At 38.3% G+C, this 12,054-nt stretch overlaps 2 protein-coding genes across 2 annotated transcripts; one reads left to right on the top strand and one right to left on the bottom strand.

Annotated features, from left to right (window-relative positions):
• Window positions 1-2,710: 2,710 nt before the first annotated feature.
• On the bottom strand, window positions 2,711-8,745 carry LOC114648650 (histone H2A.V). The gene is made up of 5 exons (XM_028797803.2): window positions 8,580-8,745; window positions 6,270-6,347; window positions 5,720-5,833; window positions 3,733-3,862; window positions 2,711-3,459 (listed from the first exon to the last, which is right to left on the bottom strand). Exons 1-5 carry the CDS (start codon window positions 8,580-8,582, stop codon window positions 3,398-3,400), a joined length of 387 nt encoding a protein of 128 aa, XP_028653636.1. The 5' UTR covers window positions 8,583-8,745; the 3' UTR covers window positions 2,711-3,397.
• Window positions 8,746-9,633: 888 nt separating this feature from the next.
• Window positions 9,634-10,628, top strand: purbb (purine-rich element binding protein Bb). The gene has a single exon (XM_051919014.1). It carries the CDS (start codon window positions 9,670-9,672, stop codon window positions 10,576-10,578), a length of 909 nt encoding a protein of 302 aa, XP_051774974.1. The 5' UTR covers window positions 9,634-9,669; the 3' UTR covers window positions 10,579-10,628.
• Window positions 10,629-12,054: the final 1,426 nt, after the last annotated feature.

Below are 12,054 nucleotides of genomic sequence, written 5' to 3'. Positions count from 1 at the left end.
GTCAAAATTACACTAATTTTTTTTTAGTGTGTATGTAAAGCGACCTGGGTTTGTGAAAGGTGCTCTATAAATGCAACTTTATTATTATTATTAATATCCAACTTTCACATTATTCCACCTAATTACCTGCTTCATTTCAAAATAAGTTTCCTGTTAAAATTGCATTTTCCAGTGACCATCAATAAAAGCAAAATTCAGTCAGCAGAAAAAGATCTATGGCACAAATGTTTTACTCACGGTCAAACGTATGTAGCATGTTCAAGAGAGACCAACTGGGCGGACACACTGCACATGTCAACACTGAGGTCTACATTAATTACTAACATCCAAACCCACCTTAGAGAGATAGAACAGTTAGTCGTACACAGAAAAGTACAAGCAGTTATACAGTACTTCTGATGTCACTTTAACCAAACCGCTTCTTAGGAAATTCCCCAGAAAAAAAAAAAGTTACACAGCTAATGAAAAATAACAGGAAAAAGAGACCAGCCTCTTAAAATGAGATCAGTAAAAAAAACCTGCAGCCAACAGTTGGACCGAGTTTGAGAGTTACTCTTCTAGATTATTGATAGTCTATGCCACTGTTTTTTTTTTCCTTTATTACTCTGGGTGTGCATTTTTAATTTAAATTTTTTGTCTGTTACAAAAAAAAAAAAATTTAAAAAAAGCATAATAACTTGGCTATCTTAAAAGATATGTTAAGTTCACACACATGGTATTTATCACTTGTCACTTTGCTGTACAGCTAAGCTTTTTCTGGAAATTAAAAAAAAAAAAAAAAATTATATATAGATCTTATGCACACTGGCGCTTTATAATGCAGGCTAAATGGTACAGAGATCACCATCAGAAAATAAAAGCCTAAAAACTTACTGATGAAATGGAACAAGGTTTGAAAAAAGAAACAAGCCTTCCATGTTTCCAACAAGCTTGTGAGAACAAAATGGATCTGAAAATCACTATTTTATATTCTTGGTAGTACTTTCTTGTGATAAGGATACATTTTCTATTTGCTTGTGTGAGTTCTCGCATAAATACGGAAGTAATTCAGAACAAAATCAACCACACGGCATGAAAAGTTTACTGTGATTTGGTCTTTCGAGAGGAAACCACACCCCTTGGGTGGGTTGGGGGATATTATTGCGGAAGACGACAAATACTGAGGTGGTGTACACAGCTAATCGTTCTTTTAAATTTGCAGAATCTCGTAATATTGATGTTTTTTTGTTAAAAATGACATGTAAACTATTTTACAGTATGTGTGTAATCACTAGATGTAGAACAATACTCGACAAGTGTCTTGGACATAATCATTAAGTTTTTAGTTCACGGTGGTGGCCTATGCGACATTACCTTCCACTGTAAAGCAAAACTCTTAACTTTAGAACAATTTGGCAAATTGATATATACCAGGATTTAAAGATACAACCTCAACTTGAAAAATACCAAGCTTATCAGGTACGGACATCCAAACAATTGTTTATAATAAGCAGTTAAATATATTACAGAAATACTCCACTCAAAAAAAAAAAAAAAAAGATCCCCTTGAAGTTTTTAGCAATGGCAGAGAAAAAACTTTAACCTCATGATTTCACACAGAAAAAGAGAGACAGACATCCTTGACACTATGAAGTCTATGACAACCCCTTCTAGACAACGGTAAACATTTTGGGAATCATGTTACTTGTGTCAAATAATCTATATGTATTAGTAGTAGCTTGCTCAAAATGTGGAAAATGAATGCTTTTCTTTAGGCCAAAATAGTATTAAGTTACTTCCTGGAAAGGAGACATGAATAGTAAACAGGACAGACTACCAAGATTCTGTGCTTTTAAACTGAAGAAAGTACTCTTGACCAATGAAATCAATAATTTGTCTATCACTACAAATATCATGAGGTAACACATTGATAAAAAAAGTGTAGTTCTTTAAAATTTACACATCTAATTGACTTCTGTGCCTAGGCTCTCTCTCTTTTTTTTTTTATATATAAAATTAGCGCCATATCAAATGCAGATACCATATACAAAAACCATTACATCTTGATTCAGTCGTGAACATAAAACGTACCTACTGGGTCACTGTTCTCTGCAATGGTTTCTTCACTATACCATTTTTCCTAAGCTTTTTTTAATTATCCTGTGCATAATGTGAACGACTTAACCTGATCAGTTTGGTACACTGCACACTTCATATACTATGTATTATGAACTAGCACACTAGTGCTCAAACGTAACCCAACCAATCCAATACAGGACCAGTCCTACTGCATAGTCACACCAGTACTACAAATAGGCTCATACTGAAACTCACATACATGCTACTTAAATGGCACAATCCCTATCTGACGGTTCATACATTTACAAGTGCATCAAAATAGTTTTGAAAGCTAAAGAACCAAAAATGACCAATATAATCATGCAGTCGTACAACCAATTCAGAGCGGTGGCTGAAGCCTATACCAGCAGCACTGGAACAAGGCAGAACACTGCCTTGACTGCAGGATTCACTCATGTACAAAACTAATCAGGGTCAGTTTAGAATCACCAACTGGCCTAATTTTCAAGGCTCTGGAAACCTGGAAGCAATGCCATCCAAAGATGAAGGGAAAGAAAAAAAATATTCTGAAACGTAAGTAAAACAACCATGTAAGCAATGAGTTCTCTTTTTAGAAGTAAATATTCACAGACTAAGAAGGAGATTCAAATAATTACAGTAAAAAGTTTTATTACAATAGGTCCTTAGATAATTTAAAGGAATACACCAAATTGGTAGGTTTAATTACTACTACATAACAAACACACAAGTACTCAATTTGGGTGACACTAATACTTGAAACGTGTAAATAAGCAAATCCCTAAAATTAAACTGTATTCATTCCAAAATTTGATTAAAAAATTAACCTGGGTTCATATATCCCAATTTAGTAATAATTTGTCCCACTCACCCCATAGGGATCGATATTTCTGAAGCTAGATAATGAAAAACAAAAACTGATTAGAAGTTATTCAACATTCTTGTGATTAATAAGGATAGGAAGATGAATATTTTCCAAGTTTGATTTTCTTTTCTTTCTTTTTTTTTTTTAAATAAAGACGCAAGACATAATTTTGTAAAAAAGAAAAAAATGTTCTTTAACAACTCAGTTTTTTGTTGTATAAAACACTGTTAAACCCTAGCCAATCAACACACAAATTGCTGCCACATAACAAGGTACATTTGTCAAACTTAAAATCTAACATACAAATTTTTTTTTTTTTGTTTTTCCAAGTATTACAACGCAAATCTATCAACTGCTGACTATATATTTCTTTTGTGTAACTACTTAAAAAAATTAAAGTCTCCCTAGACGTCTTTAGTACACAAGGAGACAGGGAGACGGTGAATATAGTATCTTTTATGCAGTCTTCTGCTGTCCCTTCTTCCCAATCAGAGACTTATGAATATGAGGAATGACACCTTTTAAAAGAAAAAGAAAATGTATAAATTAGGAAGTAAATGACATACAATGGCAAAGAGATCATTACAATATCATGTCACTGTGCCAAGCAAAATAATTGGCCTCATCACTTTCATAGATCAACAGAACTAGAGTTAAATGTTCTTCCATTTACTCGAACTCTGGACATTAAATGGATATTTAGGTATTACACTGTGATGAATCTGTGGGGAAAATGCAAGTTTTCCATGTTTACTATGTTATGATGTCACTCCCAAAACCAGGCTTCTTACCTCCACCAGCAATGGTGGCCTTGATGAGAGAATCCAATTCTTCATCCCCACGAATGGCAAGCTGCAAATGACGAGGAGTTATGCGTTTCACCTTCAAATCCTTAGAGGCATTCCCTGCCAATTCCAGCACCTGCAAGCAAAATTTAATTGTGAGCTCCTTCAGGGCACTCTAAACGCTACATTTAAAAGCCGAAACAGAAAAGTAAACAACAAGGTAATCAACAAGCACTGAGCCTCAAAAATGGTATATTTAAAACACAAAACAATAAAAACACCTTATCACAATTTAAAGATACTTGGGTAATAAAACTGAAATACCTCTCACCACTTTTTTTTTTTTTTTTTTAATACACGAAGGTTAGAGCTGTGAAGATGTTCACATCATGCTGCTGTTCTCAGCCTATGCCATTTTCTATCCTTACCTGTATGCGGATGGCAAAAAGCAGCTTTTCCCTCATATCCTCTCAAACAAACAGTAGACTTGATGTTTTTAATCTCAGTACTGAGCTACTTATCACCTAAATGGAGACAAGGGCGGAAGCCACTCTCTTCTACAATACAGAAGTTACAAAAAGTGTCAAGCACCAAGTATGAGCTTCAACAATATAATTTGGTTTGCTTCTAAAAGCTTTGCAGTTGCAGAAAAACTATGTTTAAGATCAAAATGTAAATATATACAACACCAACACAAATGGACGGACAGTTGGGACCCTTTCCTGGCCAGGACGTCTGTTTAAAGGAAGGACCAGGAAGCTGACATGCACAGGGAACTACCTCCTCTGAAGCACTAGATGACAGCCTCCCGGGGTTTCAGTGGTGCCTCGAATTCCCTCAGTGTACAAGGGATTTGGAATACTTCCGAATTACAACGATTGGCCTCTTGACATGCTCCCAAGTGCAGCATAAAAGGGTCCAACTCAATTCATTCGTGGAAGCCAGAGTCAGGTGGGAGAAGACAACGCTTGCCAGAGGAGTAGTGGAGGTGGAAAGACAAAGAAAAGCCAAAGTTGTGTGTGTATTGCTGTGCTTTATTGTACTGTGTTAAGCAGGTGGGAATAACTGAAAAGAAATTCCCACTAATAAAGCCTCTATGTTGTTGGGAGTTGTGCCTAGTTTCTGTCTGTCTATTTCAGGTTTGGGGAGCTGCAGGCCACTAAACAAAATAGGCACTACAAATATGAACATATTTTAAAAGGGTTCAAACATTTTTTTCTCTTAATACAGTATATAAAGGGATCACATTTGTAAAAACGAATTCCGAGGTTACGGGCTGTTTCCTGATTCACACCACCACCTAAAAAATAAGTTGCTTTGCTTTTAATGTGCCCAAATCAGCTTCTGATATACAAATTTCCTTGAAAATTGTAAGAATGTTTCTACCAGCAGAAAGCACGAGTGAATATTGTGAACACAAGGAAAAAAGGTGCAGAGTACTTGGTCAAATTCAGGCTTGTTGACCAAAATGTATGGCAAACACATGCAATACTAATCAATTTCAGAAGCACAATAGCTCTGAACAATAAAACCAGGGTGTCATAAGTATATACAAGGCTTTGCTAGGCTCTGTTAAAATTTTGTATGCACAAAATGTTTCAGCACTTGCACACAAAAAACATAGTATAGTGTATTGTATCTTAAACTACTCCATTAAATTCAAGTCTGAAATATGCAATTGTAATGAACATGTTGGCACATAAACACATTTACTTTGACCTTAAGGAATACTGGAAGTGAAACATGGTCAATACTAACAGATTTGTTCACACACCATGCAACTTCTAAGCAATTTACAAAGGGAATGTAAAATATATGCAACTTAAAAGTGGTGGGTAAAAATTCCAATCCTGAAATAGAAAGGATTTTTAAACTGCGGATTAACAAATTCCCAATAAGTATATTAATTTAAGAGAAACTACGTATATGAAGACAGATTAGACAAACTCCCAACCACTTCTCAGATATAAATCAGAAAAGCCCATTATCTTACCTCAGCTGTGAGATATTCAAGAATGGCAGCACTGTAAACAGCAGCAGTAGCACCCACACGGCCGTGGCTTGTAGTACGAGTTTTCAAGTGTCTGTGGATGCGACCTACTGGGAACTGAAATTAACAGAACGTATTGAAAGCTCTATCAGAAATGCAACATGACACAATTAGCAATCTTCATATCAATGGATAAATTAAAATGTAGTGAATGACATAGATATGTAGCTTCAAAAGTACAATAGTTAACATTTTTTAAAATTAGAATTAATCAAACCAATTTCTGGGAGATTACAGGAAATGACCGCTTTTAACAGATCAATAATAGTTTTAGCTTTTTGTGGACTGCAGAGTGAGACACTGCCACAACATTACTCACGAGTTTTCAAGTGCATGATACCGATTTAAAATGTTACCAAAAACCTTTAGGCAAAACGTATAGTATAAACCTAAGCCTGAGGTGCCAAAGAAATTCAAATACTACACACACACATATATAATATAAAAATAAGGTGTATTATATATATATATATATATAAAAAAAAAACTTTACCTGCAACCCAGCTCTTTGAGAGCGAGAGACTGCTTTAGCTTTTGCTTTGCCACTGTCTTTTCCTGCCTTTCCTCCAGCCTACACAAAAAAACAAAAATGATACATAAAATATTATTTTGAAACAGTAACAGCATCATACTATTAACCATCATCAAACATAGTAATTTAATAAGAGTTAGAACATAACTGATAATATGGAGCTTTAATGGTGGTGTTCTATCAGGACCTTAAAAAGTAAACTAACAAACACTACACCACTTTTGATTCATTACTTACTGAACTCCTATGGGGAATAACTGTGCACAAGAAAAACAATTCAGAACAAATAAATTCAACCAAGAAAAAAAAACCATTAAATGTAACTTTATAACAAACACTTTCTGTAACCTTATTTAGTTTTAGGTGGAAATATTGAAGGAAAAAAAGTAGCAAATTGTATTTTATATTATATACAAATACTTGTATACACAGACATACACTTATAGGATTACTCCAAAAATGTTAAACATTCAGCATCCACTTTATAATGTAGTATCAAGTAACACACACATACACACACCACTGTACTGGTATCCCAATCTGCCTTATCCATGTTTAGTGCAATTAATAAATGTGCTGCAATGAATGGCTCCTTTCAGCTTTCTTTGGATTTACAGTGTTAAGGCTCCCTATTCTGTGGATACTCTTGTGAAACGTCAGCTCTGTTTGATTCGCCTGTCCTGGACATATAGAATGAATTGGCAAAATAGTCCCTACATACCACCTGAGACAGAACACTTCCTAGTTCAGCTGCTTGTGCCAATCAAACAGTGCAAACTTAATAGAGAATACCACCCCATTTACAATGCCAAGCCTAAAATTAAAACATAAATCTAATAAGACCGACCTTAAATGACATGTTAAACGTTCTGATAGGAAATCTCAACAGCTACTCCACATTACTCTTCAAAGCGACAAGGGATGAAAAAAATGCAGTTTTAAGATGTTCATTACAGCAGCCCCAAGTAATTATATACAGCCGGAACTGATCAACAAAAGACAGAAAAGTTGTAACACGTTCGAACCAAGATGTGTCAGTCAAAAATATGAAACTTACTTTCAATAAAATTAAAGAATGAAACGTATTCAAAAGGAAACAGCAATAGCAAAGGCTGTGGTACCAACACGACAAACAAATTCTAGTCACCTTATTCCTCAAAAAAATATATGAAATCAAGTTCTGAAGGTGCTTTAAGTATTACTGTCCACAAACCTACTTTGTGATTTAATTCACGCGTTTATGTTGTTGGGGGGGTTTGAGGGCACACCTACTTTTAGCTTTACAACAAAAGCGCAGGTGTTTCAAACTAATGAATTCTCGGCACTATGACTGAAACAACAACTCGTGTATAAATATGTATTCATGCAGTGAATCATACGATTCTGGACGCAGTAAATTGAACCGTGTAAGAAGTGTGGGTGGGTGCCCCAGGAGGGCTGATCGTCCTGCCCAAAACCTGGTTCCTGCGAGTTGACCGGCCGGTATGATAAACCAAGTCATTAAACAGTTACGTTACCTTTCAGATCTTAGAAGGTGATGTTGCATACAGTACATGTGCAGTTTGGTAACTGGGGACCTACGCTTACGGCAGTATCTATTATATATATTTTTACACTTTTTTCCCCACAAATGAATGTAAAAAAAAGGCATGTCCGGATTTCTGGGGAGTCCACTCATAGTCCCTCCGAGGTACCCAGTATGCACTCGATATCTTGTCAACGTGGAAACAAAGTGCATAAAATAAATAACCCACAAACGCTGCAGTGCGCGGGACTGTCCGGTAGTGAATCCCACTCCCAGAATGGGTACCCCGAGGAGACTGTCCCAACGAAGACGCTTCATTACTTTTTTTCCCGCCAAGCGCCGAAAACTATTCACATCACGCCAAAAGTAAGAGGGCAGCAATCTACAGTCAAAATTACAGCGACAATCCGATGTAAATGCCAAGACGGGTACAGCAATAACCAGTACGCGTAAGGCAACGCTGAAAATCAACTTAACATGCTGTTAACAACCAAATCCTATCGCCTTTGCTGTCGCAAATAAAAAAAAACACAGTTTAAAATGCGCGCCTGCATAAAACAACCAGTTTAATGATTAAGCAAGAAACGTTACAGCCTTAAGTTTGCAGAACACCGAATAACCTCACTTACCAGCAACATATACCTCACGGCTAAATTAACTGTAAGAGCTTTAAAATGTAGCAAAAGGCCGTTGTGTAAGGGGGACCAAAAATATATATAACAAAAAATATGAAAAGGACTAATTACCATTTTGCAGTTTAATATATTTGATTCCTGTCAGAAGTCGCGAGGTCGAAAACGATTTTCCGCTCGAGACGGGGAGAAACAATAAACCCGACCGCGAGCCCAGCAAGCGAGGATCCTCGCGAGCAATGTGAGCAGCCAATGAGAGAACTTCTTACTGGTTCAAAAATATGTGACACCCAATCGCGCCGGGTCGTGTTAGTTATGAACCCTTCCCCCACTCGAAGAGGAGCCTCAACGGCTTTTTTTTTTTTTTAATCTTTTGCACACGGGCCTTTTAAAGGGCGGGATAAGGCGTTGATTGACACCATGTCCAACCATTCAGTATAATGGATATCAACCCTAGGAATGATCGTTAATCCGTTTAAACGAATCTAGGCAAATCAACGATCACGTTAGTGAACCCGACATGGGAATTACGTCCACTAGATAACATGCGGGTACTTTTCTGACATAGGGATTTTAACGTCACGCCTGATATAATATAATGATGCAATAAGAAATGCATTTTCACAAGTTAGCAGTACGGTGGCCATATTGGCTCTCGCAGTTAAGTGTACTGTATATGTAGAGCCGAAATGGCAACTGTTTCACGATAATGTCTTCTTTAACGCCTTAGCAACCGTCCTGTCAACCAGAAAATCAGCTCACAATTGGTGACTGACGTGTAAAATACGCCATTAAGATGTCTCGTTTCCGAATTTATAATGACTGACAGCAATCCCAAACAATTCAAGGGAGGGCGGTTGACAACTTCCTCTTCGCTAGAGTCTTCTTGGCTAGCCAATAAATGTAAGGAATGGGGCGGGGCATGGCAATGACCAAAAACGAACCAACAGGACGCAAGCGGTATGGAAAAAGTGGTGGTGGCAGAAGCTTAAATGTCCAATTGTAACCCACTGGACGATGGTAATGTCATCGATTGATGGCATCATTAAGCCAATAGAGGGGCACAATTTCTTTTCCAGTATTGAGTGTCAGCATCAATACCCAATAGTGATAGAACTGGGAGCTTTGGGGCGGGGGAGTCTCTGCCCTGTAGGGGGGTTGGTGGGGGGGAAGAACCGCAGGAGGGAGAAGCGGCTGGTTGAAGATGGCGGATGGAGACAGTGGGAGCGAGCGCGGCGGTAGCGGTGGGGGAACCGGCAGTGGGTTTCAGCACTTCCAACGTGAGCAAGAAACTCAAGAGCTGGCGTCAAAACGTCTGGATATTCAGAACAAACGCTTCTATCTTGACGTAAAGCAGAATTCCAAGGGCAGGTTCATCAAGATTGCCGAGGTAGGAGCCGGAGGCTCAAAGAGCCGCCTGACCCTCTCAATGTCTGTAGCGGCCGAGTTTCGCGACTACCTCGGGGACTTCATCGAACATTACGCCCAGCTCGGCCCCAGTAGTCCAGAACAGATTGCACAGTCTTCAGGGGGTGAAGATGGTGGGCCTCGGCGAGCGCTGAAGAGCGAGTTCTTGGTACGGGAGAATCGCAAGTACTATCTCGACTTGAAAGAAAACCAGCGCGGTAGATTCCTGCGGATCCGGCAAACCATTAACCGGGGCCCAGGCTTCGGGGTCGGCGGAGGAGGAGGACCTGGCGGAGGCATGCAGGCCGGCCAAACTATTGCCCTGCCAGCGCAGGGACTGATCGAGTTCCGGGACGCTCTGGCCAAGCTAATTGATGACTATGGAGGGGAGGACGAGGAGCTAACGGGCAGCGGAGCAGGCGGTGGGTACGGCGAGTTACCTGAAGGCACATCCATCATGGTGGACTCTAAGCGTTTCTTTTTTGACGTCGGCTCTAACAAGTATGGGGTTTTCCTTCGGGTCAGCGAGGTGAAGCCCAGTTACAGGAACTCCATCACCGTGCCCTACAAAGCCTGGGGCAAATTCGGTGGGGCCTTCTGTCGCTATGCCGAGGAGATGAAGGAGATCCAGGAGAGACAGCGGGACAAGATGTTTGAGAGGAGAGGGGCCGATGAGTCTGAAGGGGAAGACGTGGACGACGACTGAATGAATCGTAGGTTCCCCGCGATCTAAAAGAAGAAGAAAAAAAATAGAAAGTGCGCAAAATTAAAAAAAAAGTCAATAACAAATATCGAGAAGACAAAAACCGCAAACAAGTAAGAAAGATTATAACCTGCATGAGAATTGAGCATTAAACAATATCGTGGAGTTGAGTACATTTGACTGCAACAAAACAAAATATTTATTGTCGTGAGTTAAAGCTTGTCAAAAAAAAGAATTTTAAATGGGGTTGTTTTAAGGGTGGCTACTAGAGTGCAAAAAATATTGGATAATTCTGAAAACAGACACTGTCTAAAATGAATATACGTATATATAAATATATATATATATTTTGTTTGGGGATTATAGACTTTCATTTTTGACACATCATCATCCCTCTCCCTTTGCAGACCAGCAATCAGTTTGTAACCTGACCAGGATACAATATTAAACCTTTTTAATCCAGTTTTTTTTTTATTTTTTTGAAGAAATAAGAAGAGAAATAAAAAATAAATCTTAATTCAACAGAAAAGCAACTAGGACTTTATTCTGGCACATCTTCATAATAAAGTAGGAAATGTTTAAAAAACAAGTAGACCAGCACCCATGATGTTTTTTTTCTTCTTTTTTCTTACTTAATTTTTATTTTGCACACACCTACCTGCCTGTCCATGTAGTGTTTCAGAGGGAAACAAGTTAATGAGGCAGTTTGATTATTATACAAGAAACGAAGATGACACCAAAACTTCAGAGAAACACCTGTTTAGGAATAAAAGTGGACACTATGTGGGCATGTGTAATTGAGTACAAGTATACTAAAGTATCATTGGGTACACGTGACACTATCTTGTTCTGGCCTGCACACAAAAGAGCGCTTTCCTTTTCAGTGAGATGCAAAGAAAGGGCAACTTTGCTTCACATGTGTCAAGGACATCTGCTTTGCACTCCTGGATAATGTTTGGAAAAAGTAAATTAAATGTAACTAACAAATGGTGGCGGTAACAACAGCTGTCAAATTTGGCTATTTTGAAGATCCCTTCGTATATTAGTCTCTAGAAGATGGACTTTTTGAGTCAACAGTGACGAAGCAGGTCCCTTGGATGTTTTGCACCACTGTTTCCTCAGCCTTTCATAGGTCGCAGGAGCCACAGAGCCAACCTGCAGCAATTTACCGTCTTCCTCCTTGATGTGCTACTATTGCAGGAGGAACTGCAGGTTTTTGATGGACTCCTAAGAGTTGTGAGAAATGCTCTTAGGATGCATGGAGCAGCTGCCTGCTGCCAGTCATTTCTTTTACTTTTAAGGCATTGGAGGCTGTGCTTAATTCTCAAATGCAAGTTTGTTCAAGATCAGTGGATTTTTCTCACAGTGAAACAATTGGAAAGGCATTTACTGTAAACGTAAAACTGAAGAATATATACATGTTTGGAGAAAAGACACAGCAGAAACCAGCAGGATTGTTTGTTCTTGATTCTTATATTA

This window comes from Erpetoichthys calabaricus, chromosome 1 (genome assembly GCF_900747795.2).
Source record: "Erpetoichthys calabaricus chromosome 1, fErpCal1.3, whole genome shotgun sequence".
In the NCBI taxonomy this organism is placed as follows: domain Eukaryota; kingdom Metazoa; phylum Chordata; class Cladistia; order Polypteriformes; family Polypteridae; genus Erpetoichthys; species Erpetoichthys calabaricus.
The sequence above is the reverse complement of the archived record's forward strand: the minus strand, read 5'-3'. Positions and strand labels throughout refer to the sequence as shown.

Coding starts and splice junctions, on each gene's coding strand:
- LOC114648650 (XM_028797803.2), bottom strand. Junction 5,834..6,269: donor CTCAAAGAGCTGGGTTGCAG/GTAAAGTTTTTT, acceptor TGTTAATTTCAG/TTCCCAGTAGGTCGCATCCA. Junction 3,863..5,719: donor TTGAATATCTCACAGCTGAG/GTAAGATAATGG, acceptor TTTTGCTTGCAG/GTGCTGGAATTGGCAGGGAA.
- purbb (XM_051919014.1), top strand. CDS start 9,670: ATGGCGGATGGAGACAGTGGGAGCGAGCGCGGCGGTAGCGGTGGGGGA.